We start from the raw sequence: 17904 nt of genomic DNA, 5'->3' as shown, positions 1-17904 counted from the left end.
CGGTAGGCTGGAGAAGTGCGGCGGAGGGCCGGGCGGGTGGGGCAGCCTCCTGCGTGTCCCTGCCGGGCGCGGCCTTCGCCTTTGGGGCGGGCCGAATGTCAGCTGAGGGTCCCGCGGTGCCGCTGGCTGCGAGCTGTGCCACAGGTGTGGCCTTCCCCAGCTGGCAGGGTGCTGGCAGCGGTGCTAGCTTGGCTGGTGGTGTCTGAGGCTTGCACTCCGCTTAGCTGCGCTGCTCCGGGAGGTTAAAGGCAGTCTGGCATGGCAGGCCCGTCTCTGTGAGCCTCCGTCGGTTCCTGCTTTGCAGTGGTTTATGCGTCTTTTAAGTCTCTGTTGCGATGTACCTGCGGGTATATTAGGAAACAGCTGCTGAAGACCCTGGTCATAAAGATCTCTTTGTAGCTCCAAAGAGGAGAAGAAGCAAAAGCATCCAGTATTCATCCGGTTGTTCAAAGACAAGTTTAAAAAAAAAAAAGTGGATTGTCTCCTTTAGCTATAATCTGTTCAGATTTTGCTTATAACAACAGGGGAATGTTACGTATGTTAGGATGATTTTGCTTTAATGACACTAAGACTTTGTTTTCATCATCCAGAGCCTGCTGTAACATCGTGTCCTGTCAAATGTACTTTGACACACAATGAAACGTAGGCAACTTCAGCCTTTAACTTTGAGTTGGAGGAAGTCGAGCTGTTTATCTTCAGTTAAAAAACGCAAAAGTGAATGGGAACTTTATGCTGTAGCAGAGCATTAGTGTCCAGGCCAGACAAGAAATTAAGGTAAGGATTGTAGATCTGGTACTCCATCTGGTATGTCGTATAAAGATGTTTACCGGTTTTCAGGGGAATTGGTTGAAATTGGTGCTTCATATTTGTAGCAGGTTTGTTCCTGGTGTTTGTGGGCTTTGAGCCTTGATTTGATGCGGGATAGGATTTTTCATTATGAAGGTATTAAAAGCGAAATGAAGTTGGATCTAAGGTCTCGTTCTGTTATGTTCTTATAACTGAGAACCACTATAAGTGTTCTCTGAAACTTTAAAAATATCTCTTCTGGAGTAGTCAAAAATACAAGACTCTTTATCGCATTAGTATGAGGCAGTAAATATTTACATTTTCTGGTGATACTGAATGAAATTTGGCAGATATTTTCTCAAGTATATAAAGATCACATAACTAAATTCTGTGGGCCCATTTTGAATTTAATGCCTCCAAGCTGAAGAGGTGAATGCCTAACAAGTGGAACATTAGTAATAACCAGCTACCTAAATGTTAACCAGGGATCTACATGAATATACAATTTGCAGTAGAAGAAATGTTTTTAAAGTCAAAGTTTAATCTCTGCTCACAGTTAGTACTTTTCATTATAGAAATCTCAACAAAAACTGCTGAGTATTGTCTTATAATTGTAAAGCTATTTAAACAGTAGAAATGTTTCAGGCTTAGAAGATTTCTATATTTGATATTTTTGACTACTATTACACCTTGTGTTTTTGAACTGAGGTGGTAATATATATGAATATAGAAAAAATGAATAATAATGATCTCAATTAACATAATGATCTCATTTAATGTAGTGTTATACTAATGAGTAATCCTGTTTAATGGAACTGTGCATATTAAAAGCTCGCTGGAGAAAAACCTATTACTTTTGGACCTGATAGTCCTTTAAGAGGGATTGGTTATTTGGAATAAACCAGTTACAAAGAAGTGTTGGCACCAGCTCTCTAGATAAAAAAACATCATGCCGTCAGTCTTCAGATGAACATTGCTTGCCTAAAATTGTTAAAGTGCGGATCTCTGAAAATGGAAGAGAGATGAAGGAATAAAAGGTAGCCAGTTGCAGCGGTGGTTGTCGTGTTCTTTTTTAGCCACTATTCGGAAGTGTAAACAGCAGCACCATCTTCTTAATTAGAAGCTTTCAGGCAGGGTTAAATTCCTTGCCAACAGGGATACTAAGGAGATCAAAATACTAATGGTGCTTTTGATAATTAGGTTTAAAACGCTGTATTGTTTCAATTGGAGCAATAAAACAGGCTTACGTAAATCTCTGGATAACTGAACCCATGTATGTTACGATAAAATCCCAACAGCATTAAAATAATTATTCCAAAGATGAAGTTTAGCTAGTCAGAGTAGGTCTTTGCATTTCTTTGTACCTCTGGGACGCATGCTTCAGCTCACTCTTAAACTTCTATCAAATAGGTGAATTTTGGAAGACATTCTGAGACTGTTGTTTCCTCCTTGATCAAAAGTAGCTTGATTTGCAGAGATCTGGACTTTGCTTTCTCTATCTATTCTAAAGGGAGGATTCAGCTGGAGCAGTTCTGCTGATAATATCCTATAGTAAGTGAAGCAAGAAAGTCTTCTCAGGGTGGGGGATGCTTATCCCTGGTCACATGGGGAACCGCTGTCATGAGTTCTCAGTAAAATGCCTTTTTCACCACAGATTGTTAGGATTTTCATGAGCACTTAGTCTGTGATGAGTTGAGGTAGTCTTCTGCAGAGTGCATTTTAATGGCTTTGATTGAAGCAGAAGTATGGTTAATGTTGGCAAGGTTCTCGCTGCCAGGAGTCCTGGCTTCTTAGCCAGAGGAAAATAGCTGATAATGTTTTACTTTTATGTGGTGGTTGAACAAGTTATAGATCTGGAATAACCCTTAAATTGCAAACAATTTCTGAATTTATTCCCTGAAGCAAAAGAACTCCTATGCTTTTAGCCTAAGTAGCCCAGATGGCTTGTGACACACACAGCACAAGTTAAATGGCACATCATGGGAGAACTGAGTATCCTGGGTTCTCTTGACTCAATAATATCGTGTGTACTTTGATCTGGAGATTCAAGAGTCTTTTCTAGATAGATATAGAGATTCTCACTACAGTATGAATTTGTATGATACTTCAACTCATGTTCTTTTTATGAATCATATTAAAGATAGGTTTTACTTAAATGCATTTTTTCTGGTCTTACACGATAAAATTATTACATAGACTTGTTGATAAATATTTTTGATGATTTGGGGGAAGCTATGGCTGTTAACTAGCCTTCATCTCAGTAAGGCAAACTTGCATGGGTGGAAACTTGGCAAGGCCAAAGCTGCTACTGTTAGTAGCAGGAGACTTGAGGAAGGGGGCAGAATCTTTCATCCTGCATAGTCTTGTCCATCAGTAAACAGAGTTTAGAAACAAAAACCACAAAACAACAAAAACCTAATCCCTCTCTGTGTAAATCATTCAGTCATGAAAGCTCTCTGAAATAGTAGTTTATAAAAATAACACTTTATTATGACTGAATTTGAGATCTTGATTGAACAAAACAAATGATATGTATCAGCTTCCTGATATTCAAGTAAAATGTGAGCGTAGATGACTGTCTCTGTGTAATTCGGTAAGCTAATGTGGGAGAAACTGATCCTGTGGACAAACTGTCACTAGTAACTGAAGTTACACATGTCAGTTTCTTTGACAATCCTTTTTCTTTTTTAATTGCAAATGTATGAGGATATAACAACTGTCTGTCTTCTACATTGTAGAAAACTGTCCTTGATAGGCACATTCAGATATAACTGTTTATGTTCATGTATCAGAAAATCAGTAAGAAAATATAAAACACACTTTAAAATACTTAGAGAAGGCTGCCAGTCTGTGGTTAAAAACATGTTAATATTTGTTATGCTGTGGCAAACTTGCAAAGTTGTTTAGTACTGGAATATTTTTAGAGAGTTTGGAGATTGGGAAGTGATTTATAGTCATCGAATCATAGACAGAAGCTGTAAGTGTTCAGCACTAGTGAAATGAAATTCAATAGCAAGGAAGTGGCACTTTGAAGATGTGGTTCAAAAATAAGCAAGTTTCAGCTGAAAGCTGTAATATGGCAGTATATGCCTGCAGTATTTTTGGTTAAGGGTGGCTGTTGAAGAGAAGTCAAACTTCACTTCAAAAAAATACAAGTAATCCAGTATCTTCTTGAAAGCATATAGATATGGAAACAAACTGATCGATGTAACTGATATGTTTGGTAGCAAGGAGAGCAGAAATCGGTAGCCTGTTCTTGCAGTGTAGGGAGTTTACAAGTAGTTTTCCTCAGGAATCTGTGCAAGGCAATGAAATTATCTTTAAAAGAATTATTAGGAGGACTCTGGAACTCCTTGCTTAAGGTAGTCGTGGATGGAAGAAGTTTGGGGGCTCAAGGACAGGTTGGACAAGATAGTGGAGGACAGATCTGTGGAGGGTTCCTAAACAAACTACATCAAATTCAAGAAATCCTATGAATTTAAAGTAGTTGAAGGTTGAGGAAGTCGCGTCCTATGCTTGCCCTATTCATCCTCTTCTGCTACCGCAGGAGACAATGTGATTTTTCTTATTCATCATCTCTAAAATAAGATTGACTGCTGGAACTGTATGGCTGAGCTGGAGAATAGAATCTGGACAGTTGAATCGCCATGATCCAAACCCAGAGAAATGTTACGATTTACATAATATTTCAAGTTTATCCAGGGTTCACTTGCTCTCTTTCATGAGAAAAGTTTTAAAGATCTTTGTCAGTCCATTTTCTAGTCTTTTTTTTTTTTTAATGCAGCAATGGCTGATTTAACAATATGATTGTTTTTAAAATCTGTAGCAATGGTTTGACGTGTTCTTGTCTCAAGGTTGTGATCTTCTGACAAAAGCTAAACTATGTTAAAATAACATTGACAATATGTAGAAAAGAAATTCCCAGAACTATTTTCTTCTGTCTTCCTACTGCTTCATCTTGTCTAGTCTTGCTCGATTATCACCTGTGAACCTCTTCAGACTTACTGAGGATATCTCAGTACCAGTGAGTCTATGAATTACATGCATTCTCCTTCAATTATCTCTGCTTGTCATTCAGCTTAACCTATAACTAGAATTCTTAGACAGCAGTGGAAAGAATGAGCATGTGTAACTGGAGGGGGGAAAAAAATCTTATGTATTGGTGGTAAGCACAGCCTTGTTGAAGATTTAAACTAATGGGAATTGTTAATCTTAAGATACTCTCATAGATAAACTGTTCAGCAGTGGTTCAGATGGGTAGTATTGTTTCCATCATTAGTCATTATATAATCAATACAAAAATGTAGTGAACAATATCTGTACCACCATAAGAGAGTCTTAGCTCAAGACAGCTCAGTGTTCTCATATGGAGAAGATGCTTCGGATGAATAAACAAATTAGAGGAGTAGGATGGACAAGGTGGCAGTCTAAAATGGGATATTTCCACTCATAATCAGTTGTATTCAAAGTTTCAATTGCCTTCCAGCCTGCCTGTTCTTATCAGCAAAAAAATCCTACTCCAGGTAGCATGCATTACTAAAGTAGCAGGAAACGGTGACTGGAAGCTGACTCTTTAGTTTGTTACTGAAGCAATGGTGAAGTAAGTCTCTCCTAGTAGAGTTAGAGATGGGAGTGGTGTGTTTGAATCATTTGGTGACCATGGATAGTTCTGAGGGAAAAGGGAGGCTCCTCTATTTTTAAATGAAATATTTACCAGACAATAGCAGGTAATTCATACTTGTTTGCAGAATGACATTGCTTTTATGTCTGAACTCGGAGACAGATTAGTCTGTCTTGTAAGAATAAATTCAGAAAAATTGAAATTACTGCATGAAATGCTGTTGCTGAAGGAATAATACCATCAGCAAAAGCAGTGACCTGTTTTCTGCTGTCAGTTGCTTTGATGCTGACATAATCACGAAATTTTTGAAAGGAGAGATCAGGATCCACCATTTCACATCTAGAAAGCTTGGATTCTAGGCTGCTATTAATGTTTGGGATTATTCAGTCAATCTTAACTACAGCATAAAATAATTTGCCTTTATGATATAAACAGTTATGTCAGCTTTAAAACTTTTCTGAAAGGCAGCTATCTACATCAAATGGGAAAGATCAGAGTTTTTCGAATATGTATCTACATGTACATGTTGGTATGTACACGTGTTGGTCAACAGCTGGCTGAACATGAGCCGGCAGTGTGCCCAGGCGGCCAAGGCGGCCAATGGCATCCTGGCCTGTATCAGAAATAGTGTGGCCAGCAGGACTGGGGAAGTGATCGTCCCCTTGTACTCAGCACTGGTGAGGCTGCACCTCGAATACCGTGTTCAATTTTGGGCCCCTCACTACAAGACAGACATTGAGGTGCTGGAGCCTGTCCAGAGAAGGGCGGTGAAGCTGGTGAGGGGTCTAGAGCACAAGTCTTAAGAGGAGCGGCTGAGGGAACTGGAGTTGTTTAGCCTGGAGACAAGGAGGCTCAGGGAAGTGGTTGAGTTACCATCCCTGGAGGTATTTAAAAGACGTGTAGATGTGGTGCTTAGGGACATGGTTTAGTGGTGGACTTGGCAGCATTAGGTTAACGGTTGGACTTGATGATCTTAAAGGTCTTTCCCAACCTAAGCGATTCTATGATTCTATATACATATACACAATTATGGATTATCTTCCAAGATAGAAATTTCGCCAACTACAGCAAGTGTTAAGACAGCACAAAAGAGTAACCTAGGTATAGATGTGCTGTATAGTTGCAGTACTTTTGTGTGTGAAATAATGCTTGAGTAATACGGTAGTTTAGTTCCTTTCTTCTCTGTAGCCCTATGACTTTGTCTTTAGGTTGCAGAGCATTAGATTTGTAAGGCAGGCAGATAGTGTGTGTCTCTTCCTAGTTTGGTCTTCCCCTTTCTGTTTATTGTCTTTGCAAATTTGGTAACAATTTAAACTGAATAATGTCATCAAAGAATTGAAGCAAATAAAGACTCTTTGTATCTCTTCACCACCAAAGATTTTGAGAACAATACATCTTTTGCGGTTCAAGAGCTGTTAAGCTACCCTGCTAAAGAAGCTTGGTCTACATGACTCACTGTCAATCTGTTGAATTTGTTCTGTTCACAGAAGGCTGTTCATCGTGTCACATAACAAATGAAGTAATGCACATAATTTAATTCCTTCTAGCAGGAGTGTTTCTGCATTGGGGCTAGGTATATCAGTCATGATTATGTCAATTGTTTCTGCTCCTGATTTATTACAATGTATCCCATCCGCCTCTTACAAATGCTTTGAAAGCTGTTCTTGGGGTCAGCATACTTAATGTAGTGTTCTTATCAGCTGCGCCTTATGTTCTCTGGATTTCCAGTGAAAGCCTTACTATGTTCTGGATCTCGTGTTTTGAAGAGTTGGTTATACAGGAAGTGCATGGTGTTTATATACGCAGGTACAGAGTTGACATTGCTAGTTTGGATTTAACAAGGTATGACTGCTACATTTGGATGAGTGATTGGAAGAGTGCACAAAAGCAAACTTAAGGAAAACCCAATGTCCGTCAGTGTCTGAGCCACCTTTAGTTCTTACTAAAAGTATTTTCCAGAATTTTGACAAAGTCAGAATAGAACTATGTTTTATCTCTGCTGTGGCAGGAAGAGTAGATCTTTTGAAGAAGGGAATTGATTACTTCCTCCAAGAGGATGCATCAGGTGGTTGGCAGCTTCAGAGAGGAGTTGTGCCTCTCCAGTGCTTTATTCCACTTGCTAGCTGACCTCTGTCCCTGAGAAAAGCTAGGCTGTCAGCACTAATGCAGAAAAGAGTAAGCGTCACTGCATTTCATGTCTCATTTATGAATGAACTATATAAACTGTATTAGCATTTAAGAGGAATGTGAAAGTGCACTATTTCTTCCTTTTTGCAGGCCCTGATATTCTCTTATTGGGAGTAATATATCCCTACTCCCAAGTATCTGCTTCCATCTTTTCTTTGTCCTGAAGCTGCTCCCTTGCTGCAGCTGGCTACGCATCTGGACTTTGACTGCCCTGTGCCTTAGTAGTCATGTTGTAAGAATGCCAAAAATCAGGGCAAATTTACCTATTTGAGAAACCTTAGCAAAGGTCTTACTTTTAGTTAAAATTTGCATGACAGTTTTTTCAGTAAAATCTTAATGGTTTTATGATAACTCAAATCCTGTTTTATTTCAACCTTTTGGTAAGGTTTGATGTGAAAATTTGGGGTTTAAAACGCATAGTCTCTATTTTACTAATATGCAAAGCACAAGTGGGCAAACTATTACAAAGCATACATTTCTGGGCAGATAGCACTTAGCCTTTTTTTTTTTTTTTTTTTTCCTTCCTTGAGGTGCCTGATGTTCAGTGTAAATAGCACTAATGGCAGAGTGAATTGAGAGTGTGGCCCTAAGGTATGTGAATGGATTTTTTGGTTGTGAAAGTATTCTGGTAGCTTTCTTCTACAAAATAGAGCTGCATTTCCCTATTTCTTTTTCTCCAGTAAGTGCTTGTGTCCTCTAGCCTTACAAAGCATTAAGAAACCGCGTTCTGATGAATAACTATAATGCTTTTAAAGATTGCAAGGAATGTCATATATTTTTGCTGTATTGGCTAAAGATAGCGTGCAATGTTAGAAATACAGAAGCCCCAATCTCTTCAGGATGTCTTTCTTGTTCTCTCCTCATTTTAGCTCTATTCATTATCATGCTCTGCTTATATTCCTTGACCCAGTGCACTCTGGTCAGTAAATAGAATTCAGCACAACAGCAGCTTGGATAACTGGGTTGCTTGCTGTTTGATAGATCAAACTTTACAAGTGGATAGAACATCAGCATACCTAAGTGTGAGGGAGGAAGAATAGAAGAGAACTAAGCTTTCTGACATCTGGGAACAGAATCTCACAACTTCGAACACAGAATAACAAAATTATTTCAGAGAAATAGAACAATAAGCATTAAGTATCTTGGAATTTCTTACCATACTTTATGACTATGGTACCTCCAAAAGGCAGACTGTCAGGGATGCTAGTATTAATCACTATGCAGTTTGGACATAGTAAAGGGAGAGACACTAAAATTCATGGATGCCTTCATGAAGCATTGGGAATTGATTCAAGAACAGAGTGTTTCAGAGACACTGAAGACAGGAGAAGGAAGGAAAGCTTGGAGGATTTTACCGCAGAGCTGTAGTCTTATTGGATCTTGGAGTTGAGAGAAGGCTTTTTTTGATTGAGCTGGAGCCAGTCTGTGCAGGGTAAATAACACAAAACAATATGGGACAGTTGTAAATACTCAGAAGTTCAGTCTCAGAGCCATCAGAATTTCTAGTTGTATTCTGATTCAGTTGAATTCATACAACATGCACAATTTCCTCAGCATTCATCATCTTTAATTCCTCAGGGCATGTCCTGCTCAGAGCAGGTGTCTGGTAGCTAGATCTCCTGCCAGTTCTTTCATTCTGTTAAGCTCCTGTGGTCCTCCTAAAGCTGAAAAGAGACTTGCAACCACATTACTCATCCTGCAGTGTTCCTAAGTCCTTACTGAAGAAGCCTTTTGCTGCATCTGTTGCAGGGGCCTCCCTGATTTTTCGCTTATGTCATTCAGTACCTCCCTATGCTGGTGGAAATAAGATATTTTCACATAACTGCCCTAATGCATTTTTAATTACATTTTAGAAAGAAATTGGTCTTAAGTTATGCTTAAGTTTTCTATGTATCAGTGGTGAATCTGCATTCTGTGTGTCCTGAATAGAAAAATAAATAAATAGAATAAATAAACAGAAGCTGTGGTGTTAAAACCCAGAGGACTACAGAGGTTGCTTTTATAAGCGATGCACAGTGGACAGAGTTGAAATACATGTGCACTTAAATTCACAAAGGCCATGTGGTATATCTAGATTCAGCAGATGATAATTAGAAGTAAACTACAATCTTTTTCAAATTGGCAAGTTTGTATCTTTTTTTTGTGTGTGTGTGTGTAGAGGGCATCTTAGTTATTGTGAAAATCAGTGAGAAGTTAGGAGCCACTATCTTGAAGCATGTCCATAGCACCTTGAAGAGCTGGTCTTGCGTTTCAGATTTCAGCAGGGCTCTCCTGTTAGAAGTGTGGTGCAGAAAACAGGATATAGTTGTTACTTAAGGTAGTAGATTGTGCCTGCCTCGAGCCATCCGTTCATTTCCTGCCATTTGCTCTTCAGTGCCCAAGGGTATGTTTCACTTACTTTCTGCACTGCTCGGGCAATAGTTAACAGTTCTTTTCTCTGCCCTAATGTAATGCTGTGGCCAAGTAAGCTTTTCACTAGAGGAGATAATTTAGGTTACCACAGGAGGAATGTTCTCACCTTCCTGTCCATGCTGTTTGTATGCTAGAAATGTGCTTTTGTTTTCTAGGAGAAAGAATGAAGGTCCCTGGAAATTTTAGCACTGTAGAGTTGGCAAGATAAATGTGCATGAATATCGGTAACTGCTGCTTCAGATTACCTGTCGCTGGGGCAAACAAGTAGAATTAGATAGTATCTTAATTTTTAGGTCTTCTGCAGAAGGCAAGTAATAGGAGTATAAGGTCTGGCTTGGCAAACGTGGTCATTGAACTTCATTGGCTTCAGTAACATCCAGCACGTGATGGCAGAAATACGAATAATTCATTTATTCAGAGAGCTTCATACCAGTTGTTCTGTCAGCCTGCCCATGCCAAATACCAAAAAGATTGATTAATAATTGGTGTTTGCTGATATATGAACGCGGATGGACATAATGTTTCTCAGTAGGTAAGGAAGCTTGTGTACTGCTGTAGCTACCAGCCTCTTACAGACGTACAGGAAAATACCATCTTTGTTATCCAGAAGCAGTGAAGAGGTGTTGACTATCTTGGTTTTCCAGCACGTAAGTTTGTTACACAAACTTACGTTGATGTGCCACAAGAGAAAAAGTCTTCACACTGGGAAGGAAGTTGCTCTAAGAAAAGCATCTTAAGTTAGCTACTCAGTATTTCTGTTTCTTATTTAGGTGGTCTTAAAATTGAGAAGAAGAATGAAACATACATCCGAAATTGTTGGCATAGCAATAGTTCTGCAGAACTGCTCTCATCTGTCACCAGTCTGTCGGATATGTTTCATCCGGCAGCTGTTTATTCCACACTGCTGTAACGATAGGAGGGGAATTTGGTCCCACTCATAGTAATCTGTTTGGAACTTGAAAATGCTCTTAGCTCTCTGATGGCATGGATCATAAGGATCACAATATTTTAAAGGTGCCCAAACATTGAAATGTATGAACCTTAAGCTGTCTTTTGTTGTAATAATCATTCCACAACATGTAGGGTGGAGTCTCAGATGCAAAAGCAAACTTTGCCGAGAAGCTAATATATAGGCAACTGTCTTCCTGGTGTTACCGAAACAGACTGTGAATGATGTAAAAGTGAATGTTGTGTGTGCTAGTTGAAAATAACATTGGAGGATCTTGTCGAGGTGTAAATAATCCTATACAGAAAGCACAAAGGAGAATGAGACTGAATATCCTTTTGCTTATCACCAGGATCTTGAATATCTTTGAAGGTAAGGATGTAGCAGCTTTTCAGTTAATTCAGATTATACTTCAGAGAGGGTTTGTAAGTTTTAATTCCTTTTCCCTAGATTATTATGTAAGACCAGGCTCTTTATAATTAGTTCAATTCCTAAGTAGGCTTGTGTGCACTAGATAATGTATTTCCTAAGGCAAAGCATATAAGGCTGGTTTGCCCAAATGTCTGTTTTGAAAAAATCCGTAGATTGCAGAAGTCTAAAATTACTTTGAATTTCTTTATAATACAGCAGAATGACTTGAATTGTATTGAATCTGAGTTTCATGGGATGCAGAAATCATACTGTAACTTGCAGGTACTATGCTTCTTGATAAGAAATTTTCATTTTTAGGGTAATGTAATTTCTAGTAATAAATATATGTCAAGATTGAGGATGTTTAAGAGAACTTCGTGAGAAAATGTTCTGGTTTCTGGGAAAAGTAACATCTGCCAAACATGATACTGTGGGTTTTGTTTTGTTTTGTTTTTTGACGGCATTGTATTGCAACCAAACAAATGCAACCTAAAATTGAAAAGGTAACAACACAGCAGTTAGTTATGTAGCTAACAAAACACAGGCAAGTATTGCTTGTAGGCAGCCTTTTAATTTAATTATCTGAAGTATTTTAAGCAATCAGTACAGTTTTCTGAAAGATAATATCTTATCTTCTAATTAAGAATAAATGAGCAAGCACCCTTCCTAGAGAACTCAAAGGTCTGCTTTTCAAGTTTAATTTGCAGCACTTGGTGGAGGATTAAAGTAATCTCATTAAAAGGCCTCATTTAAATTTTGCAGTCACCTAAGAGATGGTAGACAGATGTGAAAAGGGAATTATCCATAAAGCATGAAAGTTAAATTAGAATCACAGAACCATAGAATAGTTTGGGTTGGAAGGGACCTCTAAAGGTCATCTAGTCCAACCCCCCTGCCCTGGGCAGGGACATCTTCAGCTGGATCAGGTTGCTCAGAGCCCCGTCCAGCCTGCCCTGGAATGTTTGTGTAAAACCCTTTTTTCTTCTATCTAATCTAAATCTACCCCCCCTTTATTTTAAAGCCATTCCCCCTTGTCCTGTCACAACAGGCCCTGCTAAAATGTTTGCCGCCATCTTTTTTATAAGCCCTCTTTAGGTACTGATGGGCTGCAATAAGGTCTCCCCGAAGCCTTCTCTTCTCCAGGCTGAACAAGCCCAACTCTCTCAGCCTTTCTTCACAGGAGAGGTGTTCCATCCCCCTGATCATTTTCGTGGCCCTCTTCTGGACCCGCTCCAACAGGTCCGTGTCTTTCTTGTGCTGAGGGCTCCAGAGCTGGACGCAGTACTCCAGGTGGGGTCTCACCAGGTCAGAGTAGAGGGGCAGAATCACCCCCCTCTACCTGCTGGCCATGCTTCTTTTGATGCAGCCCAGGATATGATTGGCCTTCTGGGCTGCGGGCGCAGCAGCTTTCTAATTTAACTTTCTTAATTTGGACGATTTCTTTATGAGACTTGAGCCTTTTTGTTAGAGTTGGGATACTTTTTGATGGATCTGCTTGCTGTCAATGAATGCATCATGATGTTAAAGGCCATTTTTTACGCATGGAGTTATTTAAAAAAAAAAAGTGTACTTTATTGTCTTTACTGTATACATTGGACATAAAGTATCTTCGAGGTCGGCATTTGATATTAAAGCATAATGTTTATTTCATTTGCAAGGTATACAGGTACACTGTAGGCAAGTTTCTTTTTTATGGGTACAGATACATGAATGAGATGCTGTGAATGCTTTTCTTAGTAGGTGAGGTTGGTCGTAGTGTTTTTGAGATAAGTCTAACATTAGATGCCTAAATTCACATACAGTGAATTACGTTAGTTAATGAGTTAAACGTTTTGCTGTTGCTGGGGGGAAACACTTGTGTGCTTCTTTGTATGCCTAGGTGTGAGGGTTATGTCTCTGGTGTGCAAGAATTCACTTAGTATTTGAAAACTCTGGATTTGTGTGTTTCTAAATAGAAATGCGCTCTACCTGCTGTAGGATGTGGATTCTGGTATTTTCACTAGGTAAGGAGCCCTTAAAAAGCCATGTCTCTGAGTTTGTTTCTCTTTGTATCTTTTTAATGTAGATCTGCTTCCAGAAGTACAGCTCTGGGGCATCCTATTCATTTACAAAATCCTAAGGGTACTTGTGAATTTAATGCCACTGTGATTTTATCTTAAGTGTTTCTTAGTGAGGTCTTGCAACTTGGGGAGTGACTCACTTTAAGGTAATGCTTGCTGTGGTTACACAAGATTATTTCCTGTACCTTGAATAAGTATAACGTTACTTGCTGTGTGTTGATTCTCATCATAATTGCTGTGGTTTAAAAATCTTCATGGGTTTTTTCAGTCCTGCCAGCTATGTGTAGGTCTGTGAAAAGAGAAACACAAATAATGGTTTCAGGGAATAACATAGAACGACTGAAATTCATTCTGTGTCTTGACACCATTGTAAGACCAGCAGGTGGAACTGACGAAAACATAAAATCCAGGCTAGCAAAAGCAAAATATCCTTTTACAACTGTCTTGAAAAATCAGAAACCTAGTTCTTGCAAATACAGAATTTAACACTGGAGTAAACCTTGTCTTAAGATGCAACATTGAAACTTGGAGACTTCTCAAGGCCTTATTGTCTGAACTGCAAGTCTTTAATAATAGCATTTAGACAAGTTGCTCATATTGTATAGCCAGGAAAAACAACAGACTAAATGCTGTACGGAAGGGTGATACAGACGTAGTTGTCCAAATAGTAGGATGGATATGTGGATGAGTGTGGAAGAAACAAAAAGCGCTATATCAAAGCAAGGAGATTGGAATTCTCAAGGCAAAAAGTTTTGAGGCAAAGATATGTCTGTAAAGCAGATACGGCTTTAAAAAATAAGTGTGGTATAAAGTAGACCAAAATGACGTGACTGTAAGTTGAGATATAACAAATCTTTATTAAAGACTGTAGTGGAGTCCCCTGTAGTGCAAATCAGGTGGTTGGGACTGAAATTCAAGATGCAAGGGAATGCATGAATGCTATAATTATCTTTTTATCTCGTACTTTTGTAGCTAGGGGTATGTGTTCATGTATCACTGTGCAGAAGTAAAACTTTTAAATTCACTTACTAACACTGACCTTATGCAACTGTTGCCCTGTACCTCAAGTCTTGTACGTGAATGAGATGATGACCAAAATAGACTATGGTTTCCATACAAAGAGGGAAAAAAAAATGGCTAGGACTTTTCATCGTGAACTGGGAATATCAATAAGACCTGAAAAAAAAAAAATAATGCTGTGGTGAAGGTGGATGATGAGTGATTATTTTGTGTATCATAACATAGACATTGGGGAAACTGAAAAAAATAATTTTAAAAAAATTTACTTTTAGTCAGGCTTTACATTATAGTTTTTGCAGTTTTACATTGCTGACCACAGGTTTGTGCTATGGTCAATTTGTGGGATTTTTTAAAGTCTGACGTATGTAATTAAGTAATTGTAATACAGTTGAAAAATTCACTTTGCTGCTCAAAATAGGTAAATGGGGGGAAAAAAAACCCCCCACAATCCTTTTTTAAGTTTATTTTATAGATTTCAAAAAAAAAGAAAAAAAGCAGTTTATTTGGAGAACAAAAGCTGGGGGAGGGAGGTGTGACCTGAAGAACATACTACTGCCAAATAACTGCTGGTGACGGGTATTTCTCTGGAGTTCACAAAATCTGTGAGTTACTTTGTATCATCATGGTATAGTTAGGCACAGGAATGTAGTAAACATAGATGCAAATGTATATAAAATTATGTTGATTAATGTGTGGTTGATTCAGATCTAATATACTTTTCCTTTTCCTTAGATTCAAGCACCCTATAAGGACCAATGTACCCAATATCTCATGGAAGAAAAAAATCAAATTGGGACATCTTTGGTTTCCAGGCTACCGAAATACGGAACGAAAACTTTAGGAAGTGTCTTGCAACCTATGCCAAATGGGACGGCTGTTAGTTTAGCAGGGAATAATGGTGGCAAGAACTTTGGCAAGCACAATGGCACCGTTCACATGTCTTCCTTTTCTTTCAACTGGAAAAAATCAAATAAATTTCAACTTCACGATCAAAATGGGAGAGACACCAACTCTAAACATAACTGTAATGAAAAATTAGTTGATTCTGAGAAGTATTCTCAATCTCAAGGAGCAGTGGGTAATGATGTGCTCAGGGTGGGTTTGAACAGTATTGCTTCGGTTGCATCAAAAGCAGCAAAACAAACCAATATGTTTGTATCATCTACTGAGGAATTAAACCCAAAGTCTTTTCCTGGACTCTCTAGTTCAGCAAAATTCACCAAAGGTACCCTGTCAGGAAGGACCTCATATTCTGGACTCAGTGCTCCAAAATCACATTTAAATGGGTTTTATGGAAACAGGCCGGTGGTAGGTTTGCAGAGACCTAGAGCTAATTCCAGCGCCACAAGGACAAGTTCAGGAGAAAGCCTGGCACAATCTACAGACAGTAGCAAGGCTTTTTCCTGTGAAAAAATGGTAAGATCACAAAGTTTTTCACATTCCATTCAGAATTCTTTCCTTCCTACTGCATCTTTAACCAGGTCACATTCCTTTAATAAAGCTGTGGATCTTACAAGGCCTTATCGTAGTCAAAATCTAGCTGCCAGGACATCTCAGAGGTCGACTTTGCTGTCAAGAAATGCACGTCAGTTGGATGTACCCAATGGAAATGGACCTATGAAGTATGGATTTGCCAGGCCCTACTCCGGTATGTCGGCTCCTTGTTCAAAGAAGCCCCCGCTGTCGGGTGGATCTGGGTCAGCACCTTCTTTTGGATACAGATTAAGTCGGCCTTCTTTGCTGAAGCCTAGCAGGCAGCGATTTGCTGGAAATATCGTTGTGGATGGCGGCAAAAGTACAACTCCTGACACATGCATTGTGGAGGACTCTGAAATTTCAACAAATATTAATAGATCAGTTGAGAAAAACAGTATTATAGAGAGCAGTTCTCAAAGAACAGAATCTGATGAGGGCCTGCATGAAAGTATGGGAAAACATGGGTCAAAAGTCATGTGTATGAGTGATGATGGAGATGAAATATCTATATCTTCTTTGTCATCCTCCGAAAAAAATGATTTGAGTGAAGACTTCAGTGATGATTTCATAGATCTAGAAGACCCAAACAGAACTCTACAAATAAAGCAAAAGGAGAGCTGCCTTCAAGAGTTAGAGCATGGGAGCATAATGTCCATCGAGCCGTTCACTTCTCTCAAGGAAAGTGGAGGATCTTGCTGTAATGCTGATGACTGGCTTGATATAAACGTGTCTGGTAAATACTTTGTTATGTTCTGTTTGAAATTTTAGGTACTAAATCAAGATTCAGGCATGACTTTGAAGAGCTCTTTTTCTTTGGGATAAGAATGAATGATACCTCCTTTAACCACGCTTGTGGTAGGGTTGTGGGATTCCGCATATCGTTGCGTTGCCATTCATTTCTCTGGACTGGTGATCTTTTAAGAAAATTTCCTTCCCTGTGCTCCCCCTGCTCCTCCCCCCAGCCTCTGTAGGCAGAGAACAGCTGTAACCACTCCTAAGTAGTGGGAATAAGTGTTGGGTGTCTAATTAAATCAGTTAAATTATAAATATGAATGTCACGTTTTCGGGGTTTTTTTTTTTGTTTTTCCAGAGGCATGCTACATTAATTCTTTAAAAATTAGTGGAAGAGACGGAAGATGTTTTTAAAAGCCACATTTTCAAGTCTCTGATGGGCTTCTCATAGTACGCGCTTGTTTTGAGAGAAGTTACAGTTGAAAGATTTGATCCAAAGGATCTAATTTTGGACCCACCTTCTAATATGTTAAAAAGATATAGAATTCTAGAAAGTAGCTTTCATGATGAGTGAATTAGTGCAGTGTAAAAGGCTAGCAAAAATGTAGGTTGGAAGGATACTTAGTTGTAACTACCAAACCAGCCTAAGCATTTTTCCCCTCTAGGATGAGTGAACAATACTGTAGAATGCTTTCAAATATTTCTGTTACGGTACAGTTTCAGAAAAGTTAACGCACCAATAATACACATCTTAATGTTTATATTTGGCATATTGGATTGTTTTTGGAATCTTGACTATTCCTGTTTTCTTTAAGCAGTGGATGACAACAGTGGCAGCACAAAGCATACTGCCGAGAATGTGATTTCTCCAGAGATAAATTACAGAGCTGGGTCCTCTTTTGAGCTTTCTCCATCTGACAGCTCTGATGGCACATATATGTGGGATGAAGAAGGGTTGGAACCTATTGGAAGTGTCCATCCATGTGGAAGTTATGAATCTTCAGAAATGAACAGCATAGTATGTATTTATATGCATAACTTGCATAATTATAGTGTTTTGAGTTTATTGCTTGTTAAGTATATATTAAAACCAGAATTAATGTATTTTTTACTTGATGATAATTGTTTCCTCTTTCCTCTGTAGTTGATAGGTTTTTGATACTTCTTGTTTAGGAACTCCTGTTTCTGGACAGGTGACCTTGATTAGGCTGTTTACATACATTTCCTGCTGCCCCCCCCCCCCCCCCCCGCCA

The 17904-nt window shown here is 38.9% G+C and overlaps 1 protein-coding gene across 2 annotated transcripts in view; it reads left to right on the top strand.

The window, feature by feature from the left end:
• Nucleotides 1-610: 610 nt before the first annotated feature.
• The window catches only part of CCSER2 (coiled-coil serine-rich protein 2), a 75377-nt gene continuing 58083 nt past the window's right edge, over nucleotides 611-17904 (top strand). The window contains exons 1-3 of one of the 2 annotated variants that reach the window (XM_009334646.1): nucleotides 611-774; nucleotides 15176-16652; nucleotides 17467-17669. In XM_009334646.1, the coding sequence (XP_009332921.1) occupies nucleotides 15215-16652; nucleotides 17467-17669 (1641 nt within the window). In that variant the 5' untranslated portion in view covers nucleotides 611-774; nucleotides 15176-15214. The remainder of the gene's footprint in view (nucleotides 775-15175; nucleotides 16653-17466; nucleotides 17670-17904) is intronic. The other variant, XM_009334647.1, reaches the window with a different exon arrangement.

This window comes from Pygoscelis adeliae, unplaced genomic scaffold (genome assembly GCF_000699105.1).
Source record: "Pygoscelis adeliae isolate BGI_AS28 unplaced genomic scaffold, ASM69910v1 Scaffold361, whole genome shotgun sequence".
Classification (NCBI taxonomy): Eukaryota; Metazoa; Chordata; class Aves; order Sphenisciformes; family Spheniscidae; genus Pygoscelis; species Pygoscelis adeliae.
This window is presented reverse-complemented; position numbering and strand designations above follow the sequence as displayed.